Genomic DNA, 22,488 nt, shown 5'->3' with positions numbered 1-22,488 from the left:
TAGGGGTCTGATCGCATTCACAACATGAACGAACCGTTCTACAGTTCATCGAGAACTGTAGAACATTCTCGATGAACGTTCATTGAGACCATTTCCTACAAACTGTCTCAAAGCGAATCCGTTTTAAGCGGACTAAACACCTCAGGTGTAAAAACTCCTTTAAGATGAAGCTCTCTGATGTAGTCAATGAACGTGTAATCTCTTGCACCAGCTACTCCTCATCCTCTAATGGGTTTGAAGTTATCTGCAGATCGACTGAACCGCTTTGCTTTCTTTCCCTTTCCTCAGTCTGATAGTGCGATGAAACCGATGCTTGAATTTATCTCCGTTCTCTTAACCTTGCCAGAAAGTACCGATTGCATCAGTTTATTTCCTATCTTTACGTAGAGGACATTCAGAGAGCTTCGTCAATGTAGATGAAGAAGTCGATTATTCTGTATAGAAAAGAGAAAATATTCTGTTCCACCATGTGAGCCGCCGGTTTGCTTTGACCATTCATGTCTCAGTGCCGAATTAGTCATGTGATGTTTTCTCCACTCGCTCTTTCAACTTTTATTCAGCAGTTATACCAGTTTAATGAAAAGCGCGAGATTCCCTTACGGCTAAACTTTATGGCCAGTACGTTCTCCTCTGTTCTGTACCACATTTACAGAGCTGGCCTGTTTTCATGCTGAGTAAGACGTTTATCATTTCCCTCCAACTCCTCCTCAAGTCTTTAGGTTCCTCTTCAGCTCCTGCTGCTGTCAAGAGAAACCCAGAGGCAACATGTACGAACAGGATGCATCTGGTGGAATCGTCATCCTTACTTTGCTCACTCTTATCACACAATGTCTTAAGAGTTTCAAAAATGGCTACCAGAAACGATGTTTTTGCTTGGTTTTTAAGACTTGATTTGTAAAGAATATTGCTGTTTGTTCCACTTTTGTTTTAAGCTAGCAAATAAGTTACTTTTTTTTTTCTTTAATATTTTCTCTATTTAATCTATTTTAAGTAATTTTTTTTAAATTTATTTTTTAAAACAAGTTAAGTACAACAAGAAGCTTATTTAGGGATAAAAAAGTTATTTCATACCAATCTGACTCTGTGTGGTAAAATACTGTATTGTCCAGGCTACAAGTCGCTCTGGAGTTTTGACATAAGTCAAAAAATGCATCATGAAGAGTTAAAAAACATACAAGTTGAATTTATTGAAATTGTGAAACCGCAGAGAGCCCTCGTCCAGTTTGGTGAAAGGTAATGTTTGATCCGTGGTTCTTGACAAACTGGATTTAAATTAACATTCAATTCATAAGTCAGAAAATGTGTCATGAATAGGGGGAAAAAACCCAGAACCACCCAAACTGTGTGGAAAAAAAAAAAAAAGTGACTTATAGTCCAGAAAATACGGTAATTGCCCTCTAAAGCTAAGTGGTTTTGCCACCCTTTACAGTAATAAATGTGTTTACGATAACTGACATGGAGTCACGGATATTTGGCCCAATTACGTTCCTCTTTTTAATTCAGCCACACTTGAGGTTTTCCAACACCCTGTTTAACGGCGCCGTGTTAGCCTGGACTTTGACTTGGTCACTCCAAAACTTTGTCTTTTGAGCCATTCAGAGGTGGACTTGTTGGAGTGCTGTAGATTTTTATCTTATTGCATAACTGAAAGGTACTCGAGCTGTAGGTCACAAACTCATGGTACAGTCATGTTCATTTTTGCACACACCTTTCATACAACAGAGGAAACTTAGGGGTTCCCTAAAGCTTCTGTTTTGCTTTTATGAAACGGTGACAGAGAGAGAGCCACACTTTGCTATTGGCAGCCTCCTCAGTGGACAACAAAGTTGCTATTTCCATCCAGGAGCTTTCAGTCATCAAAAAAAAAATTCCACTTTTGTCTCATCAGTCCACAGAGGATTTCCCCCAAAGTCTTGGATCATTGACATTTCTTAATTTGTCAGAATTTTCTTTTTATTAATATTTAAATTATTGCCTCATGGACTGTTTTCAGCCTTATTTCTGCAGACAGAATATTTAATCAGCCTTTCCTGAGCATTAATTTGATGACTTACAAACCACACCGCCTCCGTTACACAAGTCGATCTCCGAATGTGGTCACAAGTCAAGAAGTTGTTAGCATTCGTTGGTAAATTTTTGGTGTACATCCGTCACTGGACCTTTTAAAACGAGCAGGAAGGCTGTGCCTCTGGGGTTTCGCTTCCTGTGGTTGCAGTTATATACAAGCTCATTTACAGCTCTGGTTCAGCTGGGTCTCCTCCGTCTTTACAAGGTCACGTCTGCAGATTTTCTTTTGCTTTTGTTTTTGTTTTTTCTTGCACCTTTATTTGCCTTCTGCCTAAAGTCATTTTTTAAATCTACTTTGAGTAATTGAGCATATTTCTCTGTGTGATGACTAGGATGATTGGGTTGTATGATTAAATTGAAATTATTTTTATGAAGTGCCTTGAGATGACATTTGTTGTGAATTGGTGCTACAGTATAAATTGAATTGAAAAAGCTGCGAGTAACAACAAAAGACTCTGTGAACATGTTGACCTTTCACCTACAACTCATGCATGTTTTTAACCCCTTAATACCTGAATTTATATCAAATTGTACAAAATAATTTGCAATTAGTATAAATTTGGAGTGTGATTCTAGGCATTCAAGAACTGAAACAGACTCTTCAATCTCAGTGGTATTTTATTGATGCTATTTAAAAAAAACAAAACAACTTTATTGACTGAAAATGTTTTTGAACAACCATTAATTTTTGTCAATAATGTTTCAAATACAGCAAAATGTAATTGCTGCAAAGTCCTGTGAGCTCCTTTTTACAATATAAAATCAGTTTTACAAATTGAACTACAATAGATGTTTTTGAATAGCCATTAGTTTTCATCTTGCATTATTTCAACTACAGATAAATACAGAAATATTTTTTCTTGTACCATACTTGCTCATCAGATTAAGGTATGCACTTATATATATCATAATTTCTACATTACTTTCAATCTGCAGGAATCCAATGATTCAAAATTGCATAATAAGAATGCATGGAGAGAATTTACAGTTTTTACAATTACCTAAATTGTTGTCATTGCTTCTTTATACTAATATTCGTTGCCTAGTGTCACTAAAAAGCTTCAAACCCAAAATTAGAAACAACCTTTAGAATTGTGGCTACATGTTTATTGTAACTTTATATCATGTTTAGAAAACATTAGCAAGCCTAAATATATTATTTTTTCCACAACGTAGCTCCAGGTTAAATCTTACTACTGCCACCACAATGCAGGTACGAGTCTGCATCACCTGCAGATGTTTTAATCTGAAACATGCTTTTTCTCTGATATCAGCGCCCTGTTTGTTGCAGCAGCGACGGCTATGTAAGATTTCCAGTGTTGAAAGTGGGAACGTTGAGAAGCCACAGATCATGTAAACAAGACGAATGCAAAACTTTGTTTCCATGCAAACAGCTGCTTGTGTTCAACACATGGCTTCATCACCTCCTCCTCAGCCACTGGTGATCTCGGTGGGTGTCACTCACAGATTTTTAGTTGTGTGTGCAGTTTTTACTTGTGTATTTTCAGAATGCTGTTAGCTTTGTAAATTTACATTGTAGTGGTTGTAAAGAATATTTGGTAAATGTGGTGTTTTGAAGATTCTCTTGCTTCTTATTACATTAATTGATCTGGTTCACGTTACTTGAATTGTGCTTTTGTATAAACCTTGGTTGATGGGATGGAGGTTTCCTGTTTGGTAAAATCAATTTATTGGAAAAAAATAAGCTTGATTTGAGCTGTTTATGTGTGTTTTTGTTTTCGTATTAAGTTTGATTTTCTTTTTTTATTTTAAAACAGTTTTTTGGGGATTTGTGTCACCTTTGTGTGTGCTTGATTATTAGTATTTTTCATGACATAAGGAGTTGTTTGTTTTTACAGTAATCTCCTTCTTTAAATCTCTGTGAAGGGAAAATGCCATCATGTTTTATTAGCATGCTGCAGTGGGATGAATGGGCACATTGTGCCCTGGTGTTGTCTTATCCCGGCATCCTGCAGAGAGTGGTGGTACGGCGATGCAGCTCATGGTCCCATGATGGCATCGCTGCCTTTGTGCTTGCTCATTCAGCCTTCTCTCTCCAGGAAACTGCAAATTAATTATTTTGACCGGTGCTGGTCTGACGATTACGGGAAACCAAATGTGGGAGCAAGATTGGTTGACACAGTAATTTATACGTTTATTTTTTGGAGGTGTTTGTTTTAAATTATTGATTCCAGACTTGGAATTGGCAGTTACATCAGCGTTACAACACATGGAAACACAAAAAGAACATTTTTATTGGTCTTGTGATTTGCCAAAAGCAGTTTTAGCGCATTTGTTTTTACATTGCTTTCCAATCTTTCACAGTAAGGAACTGTTTTCATCATTTGACCAGTTTAATGACCGCAAGACCAGGCGAAACACAGGCAGAGAATAACGAGCAAAGGGAACTTTGGATTTGGATTGATTGGTTCTGCAAAGGATTCATATTAGCAATTGTTTGTAAATTTCCTATATATGAAAAAATATACAATGGAACCAAACTGATAAGGCTCAGAACTGATGAGGTTAGATTTTATCTTTCTCACTGTTTATTTTTGTTTTTATTTTAATTATGTAAAGCACTTTGAAATGCCTTGCTGCTGAAATGTGCTATACAAATAAAATTTGATTGATTTAAGGAAAAACCTTAAACATCCTATTCATTAAATTTATCCAACCTAGAAGTTGTTTTTTTTAAAGCATCACCATAAAAAGTTGGTCTTTATGCAACTTTCAGTAAATAAAACAACTTTTATGGACCAAAAGTTCATCTTTTAGTGCATAAAGACCAACTTTAAGCAATTTCTATTGCCAACAAAGTTTAGAAATAAGCTTTTGATGATAAGAGTATAAATCTGTAAACCTCTAGCTCTATTAGTGAGCCAGTCTCTGAACAGCTGGTAGTCCTTCAGGATAATCAGTCAGAATTTGAATTGGCTTCTCAAACTTTAAAGAGAGAAATCTGTGTGGAAAATCCTGATCGGTTCGGTTCTAATTCGGTTATCAGTGCGACAAACGGTGCACATTAAGAAATGTTTCTTCATGTCTCTTTTTGTGCCATAAAAATGTATAACTCATTAAATCTTATTATTAAATGTGCTTATTAAACCTGAAATGCTCTACTTCAGTTGCCTTTCTCAGTCCCATAACGTTTCTGAAAGCAGAGCCACTCCTTTCTGTTGGTTTAGTTGTAACAATTGAAGGGCAGACTTTTTTTTTTTTAAACGTTTCATTACCAGAACCTTCCAGCTCACTGATCCCACTATGAAAAACAAGTCCGGTCGCTGCACCTCATGCAGCCTTTTATGGAGCTGCTTCTCCGAAACGGTTTGGAACAGCTGTTTATCCGGCTTTCCGAGGGCTTTTCACTGCTCACCTGAGCCTCGGTCGGGGTAAACATGTGGATTCTTTCCGTCAAACTCTGTGGCTTTTATGTAAGCCAAAGTTACAGAAAGAGCTAGAAGAGAATGGAGAACTAAAGTTTAGATGACAGATGTGTAAACGTAAGTCTTTCGTAGTTTCCTCTAGCCAAGCGACTGGTTATGTTTACTGAAGAAATGAGGACGAGTCTGCAGAATTGCAGTGATTAAAAAAAATAAAGTATAGGCAGATGCAGAAAACCGACCTGGATGTTTTACTAAGCATTCAGTTTTGTCACAGATAACAGAAATTGCATCTCATGAGGTTAAATATTCAAATTATAAGTATAAAATGCAATCTTATAGAATTAAAAACTCTACTTGAATTTATTGTCCATATACATAGATTCAAGAAATTACTTTTCTTCCAAACGTGTCTCATTATCTGCAGTAAGTCCTCCATAAACTATGACATTCGTAAGCAACCTTGAGAAGCAGCCCTGCTCTGAGATAAGAGCTTGCCGGTGAAAAGCATTTCATTTAGTAGAAAAGAATAACGAGGCACAAGCTGGATAAATCATTTTTATTATGCACGCTTTAAATATCAGAGCTGCTTTGAAGATTGCAGGATATCCTTACAAGGATAAAACAAACCCCGTCACCCCTAAAACATTAATTTAATGGATTCTGCACAGTTGAGTCAGAACATCTTCCTGACTTTGCTATTTTAGGGTTAGAAAAGTTGCTTTTTATAATCACAACAGAAATTAGATGTTTTTGTTTGAACTATAAACTGCGACAGCCATCCTGCAAGTCCAGAATACTTGCAGCATGCCTCTGCCACCTCCGTGCACTTGCAGAGTTTCTCACCAAGGTTTATCTGACCTGCAACAAGTGCCTCAGTTCTGTGGCCTAAATTAACGAGGGTTTTTCTTTAACAAGGTGTCTTTGATAATGCTCTTTCTTTAAAATCCACATATTTTTTATCATCTAGAACTGTCACATTTTAGACTTTTGTTCCGGATGAAACCCAGTGAGCATCAGGAGAAAACTCACCGGGTGCAGAATGTCTTGACTGCTTGATAAAAACCACAGCGCGTCTATTTTTAGGTGGGAGTGTTGCTGTTGTGCAACTTTTCAGGACTTGAGAGAAACAAAGATGTATTAATAGATTCTCGTTAGCCTGGAATGGCTTACAGGGCTAGTCTGAATAATTAACAGTTAAGTTGCTTCTTAATTTTGTGGTTAAGAACAACGTGAGCTTTTTTTCTGATTGATGTTGAGTCTGCTTTCTTTTTACATGATTTCTAAAGTCTTGCTGAAGTTTTATTTACACCGTAATTAAGCCAGCCAGAGAACAAAAGCCGCTTCTGCATTGGACTCTATTGAAACTAAGAGGATTTCATAAAGTGTGGAGGATCAAAAAGTCATTAGTAATTAACAGGAGCAGCTGGCATTGACAGAAAAAAAAAATACCAGGAAATATTACCTAGAGTTAAGACGCCAACTGTTATTGACCTAAGTAACTAAAGGTTTGTGTTTTTCTTAAGACAATGCAAATAATTCACAAGGAAAAGAGAATGTGGTTATTATAGTGCTCAAGTTAACTGAAAGCAAAAGGACTGTGGCTCAGACTGTTTGCAGGCTTATTAAGCAAGTGAGTTTTTTCACTATCATAATTTTCAGGCATATTTCCCAACTCCAGGCTGGATTAAAACATAGCAGGTAATCTGTACCTGTGCAATAGTAAAGGATGGGCAATGCAGGTCAATAGTGTATCAAGGGGTGCATAACCACGAGACAATTTCTTTTCTTTAACAAAATGGACCAAAAAAGATTTAACTGACTAAAAAGTAAAACGGCAAAGAATGCTTTTATCAGAGGCATGCAGCACTTTTAAAATTGCTCAAATATTAGAGTGCAGTCAGAGAACCATCATTATTTTGTGGCAAATGATCAACAGGATCGTAAGAGAGGTTTCCTATGCAGCTACAGCGGAGCATGAATGGTGGACCAATGCCCAAATCTTGAGTAGCAAATGTAAACAAAGAAAAATGTTTGGAAAATGTGGGTTAATCTAATTGATGTAATTTTTTTTTAGCAATGCTGTCATAATTAAATGTTTTCCAGAGATCGTCACTCATAAATACAACACACTATGATCCAGCCCTTTGTACTTTGAGATCAATATCTATGGAGCCCAAACGGCATCATGCAATCCAAACTAGGGAGAAGTGTGCACACACCTCCAAACTGGTTGCTGGAAGATGAAATTAAGCTGGATTATTCAGACTGTTTAAAAAGCAAAATGGAGATGCTAGTCAGTGTTTAGCGATACAATTCGATTTTTAAGGTCACTATTCAATTTGGTAACAAATTTTTCTATTCAATCTGTCGATTCCGTTTAAACTATTTGACCACAGGAGACGACCTTGTAAACAAGTAGAACATGTACTGAAAGGTTCCATACTGTATCAGTTTATATTTGAACAAAAGCAGGTTTGTGCATAAAATTTCATAACTTAAATTACCAATATTAGGTCAGCTCAGATTCCTGGCTTTTTCTTAAATAAAATAAAAAAAAAACAAAGAATTATTCAAGATGTACTTTTACAAAAATATCAAGCAGACATTTTTAATTGATTCATAATTATCAGGATTAGGAATTACGATTCTGTATAAAATAAGTTCTGTTTTTCTGCACCTCTAGTGCAAAATGCATTTATCTATGTCAAAGAAAAGTCCTGGCATCATGTTTCACAATGTGTAGGAGACAAAATGTGGGCTGTGGCTCATAGTGATCATAACTGTAACAGCAGTTGCGACTCTCCATTTACTCCCTCTGTTCCCACCCTCACCTTTGGTCATGCGATACAAGTCATTGCTGACACCATAAGATGCAAGATTTTAGCAACTGAAACAAATTTTTGCCACAGGATCTCAGCGTTACGTTGAGCAGCAAAGCTGCTCCAAAAGTATTCGGTTTAAGTGTTGAGGTATGCCCTGGTCAACTCCCTTCAGAGATTTTCTGGGAATGTCCAACTAGGAGACTCCCAGGAGCTGCTTGCCTCAGAACGAGGAGGGGAGGCGATCCTGGGATTCCCTGCATCTGTTACCCCCACCACTTGATTTTGGATAACCAGAAGCAGAATGGATGGGATGGTTGCAGCATGAGTCATAAAATTTGCTCCCTGGTTCGTGAGCCTCAGTGGGATCAACAAGTAGTTTTTTTATGCATTCTGTATGATTTCTTCTTGCGGCACTCACTGTGGTGTCTTCAAAGATGACTGGGGGATTTCTGGTGAAAACATTTACTGTGTTTTAAGATTTAAAAAATAAAGGAAATCCCTCTGAACTTGTTTTGAGTGAGAAAAGGAAGTCAAGAGATTTAAAGTTGAAGAGGGCAGAGAAAATCCGTCTGCTCAGCACAACTCCTTCCTTTACCAGACTGATGGTTTTCATCATCCTCAGCAGTCAAGTTTTACTGGCTACATGGAAGAGAACAACCCTAAAGTTGCTGGTACTCAGTAGCTACATTTACATTGACCATAACATTGTGCAAATTGAAAATAAATCCACTTAATGGTAGGGATGTCCTGATGCAATGTAGGGACACGATGTCCTGATGAGATGCCAATATTGTAACTTTGAGTATTGGCAGGAATCAAGACGTACTCTGATTACTTATTTTGTAGTGTGGAATGTTAGAAAAAGCTTGATCGAGTGATGATACTCGTAGAACAATATTCAACAACAATAGGTATGAGAACAACTAACCCATTTAATATATAAACCAATTGGTTTGTGTCTTCTGGATAGAAATGCTGGAGCGGAGTGCTTCTATCAAGGACACAAGCCGATATAATCCGATACTTTTAATTTTTGGCTGATATGGGACCAATATCGATATCAGATTGGGACGCTAGTACTTGATGGAAACACGGCAAATTAAAAAAAAGTTATATTTTTGGATTAAAAAGTTTTCGCCTTAGGATGAGGTGGTTTTCAGTTGTATTGAAGTGTTATTTCACAAAAGTGCAATGGAAATACTTTTTTGCTCATCATGTCAGTTACAGCAGCAGCGCGATTATTTGCAAATGGCAGTTGACGCCACTAGAGGTCTCATAGCATCGCACACTATGGTCTCCAAGTGTGCGAGACCATAGTGTGCCAATTCGAGACCAACTCAGCTCAACTTTTGAGTTGGTCTCCAACACAACTTTTGAGTTGAAAAGTTGGTCTCCAGACTTTTGCGACTTTTGCAGACCATTTGGCTGTTTACAACCATCGTGTGAACAAGTTTATTCACATGTGACTTTAATTGCATTTTGCAGAATTGTTTAAACAAATGTTGGGGAAGTGTTGAGTTTATGTTCCAGGATGGGGCCTCAAGGAGGAAATGCCTCCTTGTGGCTAAAGACTCGCTCTGTTCTCCTAAAAGTTGGCTTGAGGAAGATTAAAGAGTCTACAGCTGTAGGAGAATCCTTCTTACTTCATGTTCATGCAAGGGGGCGGCGATCGGGGAAAGATTTGCTTTAGAAAGATGGGTCATCGGTGCCATCATGGATGATGATGCACTTCAAAAGAACATCTGCTTCTTGCGGCTGTGCAGAAACCACAATCTTATCCCTGTAGATTTATCTTCCCAGAGGCACGGAGGCTTCGTTTTTAGTTTCCTCCTCCCCGTCATTTATCAAAAGCTGTCCAGAGGAACCGTTTGATGTAAAGCTGCGCTTTGTGTTAGCTGATAGTCCTTGTTTTTCATGCTTGTCAATGATGACGGAGTCCAAAATTCTTGACATTCACTTGTGGTTGGTTTAAAAAAAGCCAACTTGGCACCATGCTGAAACGTTGGTCCCTTCCCTATCTTGGCCTGATGGATTTGGGGATTTCCTCCCAACTGTCACTAACAGCTGAGCAAGCTCTCATGCCGGCGTTTTTACATATCCTGTCCACCCTGCAGCCAGTCAGCAGAGGGGAAATAGCAGTTAGTTGGGCCTAATGGCAGCTGAGTAAGTTAGACATGCTTATCAGTCATGCATTAGCCGAAAGATTTAGTTGCACTGAACCTCGCTGTGTATGCAAAGAATAAAAACTGAACTCTCAACCTGAGATCAATATGTGTTTTTAAGATTTAAAATTTGCTCAAGAATTTCTTTTATATTGAAAAGTAATTATAATTTTTATTGTTGGAGTTTAGTAAGGTGTTTAAAGGAAAAGACTCGTTAGTGTTCTGGGCTAAATATGAAGTTTATTCCCTGAGATTAAATTACTTTAAGAATATAAATATGGAATTTGATGACCATTTACCTTTTTAGAGCTACTTATTTGCTCATCTTTGGTAGTTGTTTAACAGGCCAAAAAAGTCTGAAAACCAACACATTTCCTGCAAATTAAGCCTCCTGTTCATCTAGAAATGTTTTGTTGCATTTCAAAGGCCCTTGTTTGTCTGTGAAGTTTGTATGCAGTGCACAAAGCCCGCTCCACAACAAATCATTCCACCCAAACCAACTCGGGAGAATAATGCACTCAGCTTCCGTGGCTGGCACAGTCATGGGAGGCAACAAAAGCCCCCGGGTGGTGATTTAGAGAGAACCTGATCCCGCAGCATATGGTCCCAGTCAGCTGCAGAGCAAACCAGTTGGTGGACATGGAGCGGTCTGCCTGGATGGCCTCATCTGCAGGTTTCTGTCCTGAAGCAAAATTCTTTCAATATGTTAGTTTGTATTGCATGATGGGAAACATGCTGCATTGGTGGATGGGATCTTCTTGAAACTAGACCAGATTGAACAGCTGCTTCTGAGCTCATTAAACTGTTGGTCTTCATTTGTTGAGTCTTTGCAATAAATGAGTCGCATGAGTCGCCATGACTGTTTGGAGGGGAAGGACGACAGTATTGAACGGAGAAGTTGTGATTGTTTTCCTAAGTTGTTTTTGAAAACAGCCATGGCGTCTACTTTTTCAAGTCGAGCTCATCTAATTGGGGCTCTTAACCATTTACAGCTTTTGTAGAAATGGCTAACTTAAAAACCGACTCCTACGTCCTCCCTCATGGCATGTTTTTTGGTTTTTAATTGTCTTCTATCCTCATCAAAATGTATATGACAAAATGACAAGTTTGATGTGCAACCTTGTCTGTTTGTGCAGGACCTTATGACCATTTTTACAGTAAATTCAACTAAACAAAAGCAATATGGCTGCCAGCATTATGGTGGAGTAGGTTGCTTTCTGAAGGTCGTAACGCCACAGGCAAAGGCACAGAAATGTGAAACCATCCTTTACAGTTCTTAAATTTATATATCTAAAGATAAGGCTTTAAAACATCTCAAATTCATTAAAAATTTAATTTATTACATTCTGTGACTTGTGGTTATTGAGGCAGCCAACTAGGTAGCATATTTGCATCTATCACAGTTGAGTGCAAATTTCTCCAGTTGCTTGGACAATGTTCGTCTTCGCTTTTGGCTCATTTCTGTTGCAAATTGATATGCTAAAAAGTCTTAAATTAAGACCTTAAAATGTCTTAATTTCATTTTAAAATTTGGCCTTTGAATATGTTAATTGCAGTTCTTACATTTTGTCAAGACAAGACTAATTAATCTTATATATTTTAGGTTGTTTTTTCTTCTGGAAATGTTCTCTCAGGTAAAAGTTTGAGTTTTGCAAAGACTTTGTCAGTGCTTTTTGTGACTTGGTGGTTGAGGCTACGGGCAACAAGCTGCTAGTGTACCCTTGCTAGATGGCTTTGTTTTTTTGCATTTATCTTTAAGTGCCAATTCATCACTGGTTGGTAGGACAACGTTCATCTTCTCCACTTGCTAACTTCTGTTGTAACCCATAAGAGACCATGTGCAAGCAAAAGTTTGGTGCTACTTGGGTTAAGATTGCAGAGAGTCATATTTAGTGTGGGAAACACAAAGCTGTGGCTAAGAGCCACAAACGGACCCCAGAAATGTCAGTTTTTATCCCCTGGAGTGACTAAAGCTCCTCTGAAAACTGTTGACGCTGCTACTACTTAGCACTGATCTACGAGCCGCTTTCGGTGCAACACAAACTCTGGAGTCGGAGGTTTAATAGATTTTAAACACGGTGGTCCAGCACCAGCCTGACCTAATCTGGATATCCATACATCATTAATGTCTCATGCATCTAAAATGAAGGCCTTAAAGTATCTTAAATTCATTAAAAAAAATTGCAATTTGGTCTTAAATACTTTAATCCTTGGTCTTAAATTTTGTTGTGGTATTATGCTGGACAAGTGCCAGTCTTACCTGTTGTAGAATTTTATTTTAATGAAGTTGTTATTGTGGAGGAAAATACAATGAAGAAGGCTGAGTAAGGTGAGCAAAGTATGGATCCAAAAGATAAAAAGTCTGGTGGCGTTTTCTGCTGAGGCCATGTCCTTCATTTGTCAAATTTTCACTTTATAAAATATTACAACACCAGGAGAGCTTATAATGTAAAACTGAAGCTGTTTATGCTCAGTTTATGGTTCTAGGTTGTTGACTTTTTGTTGGATCCAACCTTTGGATGTGCTGTAAATCCCATCTGACGCTGATTGTACTATTAGCCAGTTGACAGGTTGGGTTAAATCTGTTTAGGGGTCATTTTGCTCTGAGAACAACCTTTTAAATTGTGCAGATTTCAGTGAGGATTAGAGCGCCCCCTACATCTTGTCATCACAACCTCAAACAGCCGTCTGCTTTCTGCTTCCTGGCTCTCCGCCCGGCTAAATGGATTTCGCCTTATAAAATCCATCACATCCATCAGCCACCACATCTTGTCTCCATTCTGCTCTAACGTTGATTTACTACATCTGGAACCGACGTCTCTGTCAAGGAAGCACACAAAGCTTTGATTCAGGTGGATCATGATCACGTAGTTTGAGCTTGGAGGGAGAACAGGGGATGAAATGTTAAAATTTCTGGGGTTTTTTCACCTTTATCATGTTTACAAGGTTTTCAATTGGACACTTTTCATTTCACCTCAAATATCTTGCTGTCTGTAGCTTTTCCCTTAGAGATTTTTAAATTTTTTAGCACTCTAGTCGGGTATTTTTGAAAGAACAACATGCTCAGAACATGCTGCTTTGTTATTGTATTTTAGGCACTAAAATGTCCATTTTATTTTAAAGTAATTATTTGCAAGTTTTAATGTATTTCAAATATGTAAAAAAAAAAAAAAAAAAAGGTTAAATGGTTAAATGAAAAATCTGCAGAATGTACTTTATTTTTGTTAAGATTAATGATCAGAATAATCGATTTGGTAAAATATTTTTGTTGCAGCACTAGTTCGATTTAATCATTCTCACACATCAACAGAAATGCAGATTTAATAATCACATTTTAAGGAATAAAATGTTAAATGGTGGTTTATTTAAATGTTTTTTCAGTGTGTTAATCCACCTTGGTTCTGACCTGATGATTTTTATCCATCCAGTTAAAACCTGAGAAGCTTTATTAGGATTTTTATGATTGAATGTAAACATGAATTTTGACAAAAAGAAGGAAACGAGTCATTTTTTGTGTTATTCGGGACGGACGAAGGTAAGACGACGTCATTAGATTGAAGTTTTTAAACGGTGCTGTACTCAACAGTGTCGTCAGAAAATCTATTAAAGCTGGATTTAGCCGTTTAATTGACCACTAAGCGATCCCGGGAACACGAAGTAAATCAATGGGCTTCTACCAGCAGGTTCTCAACGTTCGGCTAATACAAGTTTTCTGCACCTACAGATTCCCGTAGCGTTTGTCGAAACTTGGAAAAATCAAGCTGTGGTATTGTTTTCCAAGCATTAGCTCAGATTTGCTCTCATTTCTGCAACCTTTTCATGCAGCTCTGTCATCTGTGATGCTTCCCGGTGCCAAATGAGAACAGATACGAGCCATCGGAGTTAAAGTTTCTCATGGTTTCTCTGAGCTGCTTATTCTCTGTTGCAGCCCCGTCAGAGCAACATTGATCCTTGTCTCATTATCTGCCGGCTCTGTGCTGCAGAACAACATCAGCATCCCTAATCTGATAAAGTGTGCTACTGTTTCACTCACTATTGTAGCTACATACAAGCAAACACTTTGCCTCAGTGTGTTTAGTTGCAGATAAACGCACGTCACTGCTGCTGCTGTTAGTTAAGTACTCTGGAGGCATAAAACTTAAAAATTAATTAGTTCTTAAAATATGTTTACAAGCTCCCTAAATGTAACTTTTTCTGAAACGAGTGCCTTTAAAGTTGAGGTTTTCATATTAACTGCAGAGCTTTATATTAACATTTGCACACCAGGCTTTTATTATTTTAAATGTAAAATGTATTTTAGGTTAATTATTGCTCTGAGTGCTTTATTCTCTTAGCATATCACTCTTTAAGCGTCTACTCCAGTTGATGATTAATCAAGTACCAACTTATTATGATTATTTTGATTGATCACAATTAATCTGATCGTTTCATCACTGTCAAAATCTAGCAATTTTTATTTTTGTCCCCTGTTTTTTTACTTTACAGCTACAATAGAAACCAACAGAAGCCCAGTGAGTTCAGGTTTTCTTCTACATTAGAGAAAATTGGGATGGATTTTTACTTATTTTTTCTTGGACACATTTTTGTCCACCCCTTTTTCAGGAAGTCGTTTGTCCCTGCCATAGATCTTATCAGTTTTATACGCTGCAGATTAGCTGAGCAGTCTGTGCTCCAACGTTTAGTCTGCACACCTGTAGAGGTAATCAGAGCTGAATCTGAACACGTCATTCTGTTTGTGTTGGCACAGTAAAAGCTGCGTCGAGAGCTTCCACATAGATTTTAATTTCAGTTTTGATAAGACGGACAATAAAAGCAACAATAAAATATTATCTGAGGATCATTGGAATGGCTGGAGGCAGAAAGCTGGTTCTGTTTTGGATCTCTGGAGTCTCTATGTTGTCCTGCAGAACCTCTCCAGCTCCCGTCACTATCCTCTGCAGGAGAAAACCAAGAATACTCATGTTTGTTCTCTGATCACAAACTGTTTTTTAAACTGTAATTTGTGTAGAATAATACAGTTCAGGTTGAATTTATTTAAATACTCTAAGGTTGTTTGTATGTGAAAAGTATCACTCAAACTGTTTTTGATTTGTCAGAAGCAGAATAAAAGTTTTATACATCACAGCTTCTGTTTTGTCCAGAATGACATCAGACCAAGTATTTGAGATAATCTGATGCAGCCCAAAGTCCTAAAAAACAAACAAACAATGAAATAGACCTTTACTGAAGAACCTGAAACGTATCGAAGATGTTTTCACACCTGGTAGTCTGGTAGAATCGGTTTGTTTGGGCATCAAAATATAAAATTGCAACATTTGTTATATTTTCAGCTGCTGCACTTTGTCAAACCTACCAAATGCTTTGAGCAAACAGTTCCCCTCCTCGCCTGTGGGGGCGCTGCACCAAGAACCACTGAAGAGAAAAAAACAAAAACCTCTGAAGGAGACACAGAGCGCAACTTTCTTCTTCAAGAAATGTAAACAAAAATAGAGTTGCATCAGAGTTTAGTTGTAGGATTCCCATTTTATCTTTGATAAAAGATGACAAGCCATTTCTGTCACATTTGTTTGATTTTATTTACCCACAATGCTCTGGGCTCCAGCCCACTTCCTGATTTTGCAGCGATCCCCAGTCTAAAATCATGCATTCATATATGCATTTGAACTGCACCAGAGTTCACTTCAAACAAACTGAAACGTAGTTTTTTAGGCGGACCAGGTTTGCTGTTGTTAGTCTTCATCAGAGTTTGATTCCACATTCACACGTCCCCAAACGAACTGGGGTTTTATTAAAGCGGACTGAACATAGCTGGTGTGAAAACACCCGTAACTTAATAGAAACTTTTTAACACTGACTGTGCTTCATTAATCTGAGCAGTTGAAAGGGTTCAGTTAAGGTGCGACACCTTTTGCCATTTCAGATTTCTGAAACTTTAGCTACATAGAGTAATATTTTCTTAGTGTTTACAAAATATCCCCGTGTTTCTACTGGGACCCCAAAATATTACCAGGAAAAGAAAAACCACGCTCATAAGATGCTTCCCTAACTTCCACCTTAATAACTGCATGTTATGTATGAGATTTGTCTTTATTTTTCAGAAGTTGAAGGAGTTGTTTCTTCCTGCTCATCACCATTCAACTGGTTAAATGTGGTAATTTGCTTTAATTAGTTTTGTTTCTACTTTTTTTTTCCCAGGGGGCTTCTCGGTGGTGTTCCTGGCTCGGACCCACAGCGGCGTCCGCTGCGCTCTCAAAAGGATGTACGTGAACAACGTGCCGGACCTGAATATCTACAAGAGAGAGATCACCATCATGGTGAGAAGTTTTCTGTTTAACTCAACGGTTAGATATTTACAAGGCTTGCAGTGCAAAAACACAAAATCCTGTCAACTATTAATGTCTGTTATCTAGTTCAGGTATCTTGGTGCACTCGAAACAAGACAATACTAACTTTCAAGTTGCATTTCAGCAAGCTATGAGTTTGTTTTAAGTCTAGAATTCTTGAAAATTGATCATTATTACTTCCATTGGCAAATTTCAAGCATTATTGATTTTAAGCTAGCTCTTATATCTTGCTGAAAAAGTTTTTCTCAAGTTACTTTTGTCTTATTCCAAGATATTCACAGTAGAGGATGCTTGTTAAGTGTGTAATCTGAAAGTATAACTTCCACCAGTTTTCTGGGATTTAACTGTTCATGCAGTTTTTGCTCCTGGAGAAGCACAAACCTTCGTGGCTCACAGTAAAACATTACATCATGAATCGGGTTGCATCTAAATGTCTCCGTCCTCGTTTGGTTCCCAGCATTTCCAGTCTGGTGAGAGTGAAAGGCTTTTAGCTGAGCGCAGGCGGACATGGGATTAATGCACCTGGTCGATCTACAAATGACTCTGATCTATCACGCATGATTACTTTGGGACACTCAGACTGTTTTCGGCACTAAAACGGTCGTGTTTTTTAATATCTCTGATACTCTGAGGCTGACTGACCGTTGTTATGAGCGTTTGACCCAGAGGAGCTCGATCTGAGCCATCCAGCCTGCTTAGTGAGTCTGTTTGCCGTCTCATCATCTGGAACAACGTGTTACACACACACACACACACACACACACACACACACACACACACACACACACACACACACACACACAGCTGACCTTAAACGTCGACACAGCTCAGCCTGTTGGGACATTGCCTTAGGTGTGTTGGTTTCCACAACACGCCACACTTATTTATCATGCTGGCTCTTTAACTACCGACAAACAGCATCACTTTAAAGAGTCGAGTAAATAAAGTGAAATCTGCAGATTAATGACGAACGATGACAGAGGAGGGGAGCTGAAGGAGAGTTTTTGTATTTTTAAGATGAATGTTGAGAGTCGGGTCTGAGTATTTAATGTATTGTTTATCGTGATGAATTTGTTACTGTAACAATTCTGATTTATTCTGGGATCCAAGTTAATTTGATGCTGATGTGTTAAAATATGAAATATTTCCTTTAGAAAAATGTGTAGCTCCACAAGATGCTCAACATTTCTCACTTTAAGTTTTTGTTTCTCATGTAGGATTTCTCATAGAATTAGGACTTCTCATATTATTACAACTTTATTCTGGTAATATTAAAACTTTATTCTTTTATTTCAACTTCATTCTTGTAGTTTTGACTTTATTCTCATAATTAAAATAAATAATAAACGTTAGTCCAGCCCTAATGTTTTGTCATAGGATTCACCTGAATTCAAAGTCCAAATAAATAGAAGTTGCCAAACAAGATGGCCGCCTTGGGTATGCTAACATCGCTCTGAATTATGGAAACCCAAGGAGTGTAGTGGTGAAAAAAGTCCAGATTTACCCAAGTTAAATCTTCAAAAATTTGATTAATCAATAAAATCACCCAACTTTATCCTTTCCCTCAAAAAACAAAAACAAAAATCTAATAAAAATATTCCTCCAACCTCAAAAATGATATTCTTCATAACATTCCTTAATGATTTAGTCTGATTTTTTTAGATTTGTCTTCGTTGAATTAATTTGCACTTTAAATTGTCTGCCAAAGAAAAGAAGAACCCTGGAAAAGTGTTTTTATTTTTACATAAATAGATTTCTACCCTTTAGAAGAACATTTAATACATTTTGGTAAATATGATCTTGCTTCCATCCTGAACTCTCTCTTCTTTTTCCCGTCTGCAGAAGGAGCTGTCGGGCCACAAGAACATCGTCCGCTACCTGGACTCGACAATCAGCTTCGTTTCCGACAGCGTGTGGGAGGTTCTGATTCTCATGGAGTACTGCAAAGGTACCGAAACCTTCTGGAAGTATAAAATCAAAATAAACCTCCATCTTGGTTACAGATGATTCTATGACATATTATCTATTGATATATATAGTTATTGATTAACTGTCCAGCCCTAATGCATGTAAATATTCAGTTAACTGTTATTATAAATGGATAGATTGTGTTGAAACTGTGTTTTTTTGCAGCGGGTCAGGTGGTGAAGCAGATGAATCAGCGGTTGAACGTGGGCTTCAGTGAGGCGGAGGTCCTCCACATCTTCTGCGATACCTGTGAAGCTGTGGCTCGCCTTCATCAATGCAAGACTCCCATCATTCACAGAGACCTTAAGGTGAGGAGAGCGTATGTCTTTCTGTTTTTCCTCTGCTTCCTTGGAGTCGGAAAAAGTTGGGAATTTTCTGACAAGTTCAGTGGTTGAATATCCGACCGAAGTTATACAGAAGCTTGTTGGTGGTTATGAAAACGTGTTGCTGAGGACGGACATCTTGTTTGACAAGCTGTTTTACAACTTTGAATTATTTGGACTTTGAATTTAGGTCAACTTTATAGCGGAGTATTGGAGCCAGGCAACAATTGTTTGTTTTTTTATTAGGATAATAGTAAAGTTATTGCATGTATGAAGTCATAATATTATATGAGTAAAGTTGGAATTTTATGAGAACACCAAAAATAAGAAATGTGCAATGTTGAACATTGTGTGCAGTTATACTGCACAGGCTTTACAGATGCGTAATAATTAATAGATGTAATTAATCGTTTAACACATCAGCATCAGATTATCAGGACTTTGAAATAACCTTACAAACTGTGTCTATTCCAAAGAAAGAACCAGACGAACTGAGCTGCTCATGTCAGATCTGCCGTACAACTTGCAGAAGATGTGAAATGAAAGTCACTTTTTGAAAATATTTATAAAAGTGTCATTTGCAATTAATTGTTTTTAGAAAAGAAAAGAAACTGTTCTTGCATGAAAAAAGTCAAATTTTATGTTATTTTTTTAAAAGCTGTATTGCCCAGCTCTTGTCTGTATTTTGACTGAGAAAACGACTCCAGAAGGAATAAATGCGCCTTTAATCGTGAGATCCGTAAACTAAACCCATTTACACACTGCGGTTCATTTGCTACATCCATTTTCATTTGCATAAAATACATGAGAAACAAAAACACGGGGATTTAAACCTGTCTGATCAGCAGCCTCGCTTTAATTTCACTTCTTCTTCTTCGTTCTTCCGCTTTTCCTTTTACATTCAGTGTGCTGCACTAAGAGGAAAGCTGTCGACTGATTTAATTTTTATAGGGTGGATTTTGTGCTGGGAGTTTGGCGGGGAGCCATTTTCACCTCGGTTCTGCTGATGCTCGGAGTCTGGTGGTTCTTTCCCACCCTGGTTTGAATTCTCCCCATCAGTGGGCCGCTGTGCTGCGTCCAGTTGGACGGGCCTCTGAACAGTGCGGTCCCTTCAGCTCCAGAGGCCTGTCCTCTGTCTGCCGTCTATCTGCTCTGCCTACACAGCTTACGTAACGTTGCAGGGACACAAAAGAGCGTGGAGGCCCAGTCACGCATCGCCAGGGGAAGTGAGACTGCAAAAAAAACCCCCACAAATCCTTAACTCCGAGCTGACAACAGATGCAAACATTAGACGCTCTTGTTATATATTTTGAACATCTGGTTTCTATGCCAACATGTTTGATTTTTCTTGTAATCAATTCTCCACTCGGTTGAGTTGGGTTAAGGTTAGGACGTCTAGGAAGAGTTTCAGAAAACTGCAAACCGAGTGCCTCCGTTTGTTTGTTTTTTTAAATGTGAATTTATTTAGTTCTCAACCTTTGACAACACTTTCTCACAAACATCTGTGCACCAAACAGAAACGGCATTTACAACATGCAAAAAACAGCAGGGACTTCCTGTTGTGCTGGAAAATGTTGCATTGTTTGGTGAGCAGGGCTCCTACTCGGTTTGGAGACGTATGGACCGGAATTTTATCTTATAAAAATAGAAAGGTGTTTAAGTTTTATTTTTTCCTTTTATTCCATTATTTTAAACATAAAAAAAAAATTTTCTAGTGATTTTCTTTCATCTGATGTTGTTTTGTTTGATTTGCTGCATCTAAACTTCAAGCTGACTTCAACATATTTTTACTTAAGTAAAAGTAAAAAGTAACTGTCCAAGAAATCACTCAATAAGAGTAAAAAAAATATATGGTAAAGTCTACGCAGGTATTATATGTTTTTGTAACTTTCTGTGACCAAGCAGGGTTATCTGGTGTCTTTTAAAATATTTTGTTGTATTTTTGCAATAAATATTATAAAATAGTGAATTGAAACTGTCTTCTTTAGTTCTTTTTTTTATAGTTTTTTTTTTTGTTTTCTCTGGAAAAGTATGAAAACTTGGTTATAAATGGGTTTTGTGGTGCTTGAACTTTGCGAACTCTGTGTTAACGCTGCAGGTGTAGTCAGAACAAAAGTTTTGGCATTTCTAAGGTTTTGTCTGTTCGTCAGGTTGAAAACATCCTCCTGAACGACCAGGGAAACTACGTCCTGTGTGACTTCGGCAGCTCCACTCATAAGGTTCTGTTGCCACTGAAAGACGGAGTGACGGCTGTGGAGGATGAGATAAAGAAGTAAGCTACCAGCGCTACGCTTGGCTTTCACTACCAAAGAAATGTTCCTTCATGGGTTCATCTCAATACACCTGAATGTCCTTAAAAGTTACTTTATTTCAGTAACTTAATTGAAAAAAAACTAACACAAAGTGATAAAGTGTTTTTGTTGATTGTTACTCATGTAGTTCAGTTTCTGAGAATATTTGAGTAAAATTCGCCCAACAATGATGGAGGTCGTTGCTTTTACCCTGTTGCGCCGGATTTTCGAGCGTCTGCCTAAATAAATCTTCCTTATTTTAATTGTAAGTAGTTCTTTAAATGTCCTGTGAGATGATATACTTACCCATGTATCCATAACAACCGGAACTTTCAATATCCAGCTAATTATTTTCGCAATATACCGTCTATTAAACGAGTGCCCCCCGATTAATTACGCTCTCTGCAGCTGCAGCTGCGAAGTTTCCGTATTAACCCGGTACTTGCTGGAAAGTGCAACGTCTGCCCTTTCAGAAACCGTTGGAAATTTTCAGATAGCGCTACGTGTGGCGGAATTACGGTACTGCAAATTTAGAGGTGTCGGCGCCGACACGTCCAGTCTAGAGAAGCAAGATGTTAATGGGAAGTTGAGTAGAAGGAAAAAGTGCGGCAGAAGACGGTGAACAAGAAAAGTTTGAGAGATTCACAAGGAGTGGACTGCAGCTACCGAGCGTCGTAGCTTCACACACTGCAAAAACACAAAATCCTGCCAAGTATCTCTGGTCTAGTTTCTAGTAAATTATCTTGATGCATTTGAAGTAAGACCTCAGTTCCTTAATGGTGATGAAAAATTGGCAGATTATTTCACTTATAAAATAAAATTTTTCCCATGTTATAAATTAATTTCTCTGCCAATGCAACAAGTAGTTTTTCATTAATATTAAGGAATTATTTACTTAAAACAAGTGCCTCTATCATGCTGAAATTTTACTTAGAAGTTAGATTTGTCTTATTTCAATTGTATTAAGATATTTTCACTAGAATTTATACAAAAATACTTGGCAAGATTTTGTCTTTGCAGTGTAAAGAACATAGTTTTTCCTTCCACTCATTTTATTTTTTCTGATTGTTCTCTTAATCTCATCAGCTGTATTTGATTTATTTCACAATAAAAAAAGCAACAACT

General features: G+C 37.7%; 1 protein-coding gene across 2 annotated transcripts in view; it reads left to right on the top strand.

Annotated features, from left to right (window-relative positions):
- Nucleotides 1–22,488, top strand: part of bmp2k (BMP2 inducible kinase) — a 54,010-nt gene that overhangs the window by 8,760 nt on the left and 22,762 nt on the right. For both annotated transcript variants that reach the window (XM_008417765.2, XM_008417764.2), the window contains exons 2-5: nucleotides 16,633–16,751; nucleotides 18,624–18,729; nucleotides 18,915–19,057; nucleotides 21,223–21,344. In XM_008417765.2, the coding sequence (XP_008415987.1) occupies nucleotides 16,633–16,751; nucleotides 18,624–18,729; nucleotides 18,915–19,057; nucleotides 21,223–21,344 (490 nt within the window). The remainder of the gene's footprint in view (nucleotides 1–16,632; nucleotides 16,752–18,623; nucleotides 18,730–18,914; nucleotides 19,058–21,222; nucleotides 21,345–22,488) is intronic.

This window comes from Poecilia reticulata, linkage group LG9 (genome assembly GCF_000633615.1).
Source record: "Poecilia reticulata strain Guanapo linkage group LG9, Guppy_female_1.0+MT, whole genome shotgun sequence".
Taxonomy (NCBI): Eukaryota; Metazoa; Chordata; class Actinopteri; order Cyprinodontiformes; family Poeciliidae; genus Poecilia; species Poecilia reticulata.
Note: the sequence above shows the minus strand (reverse complement) of the source record. Positions and strands in the feature narration are given on the sequence as shown.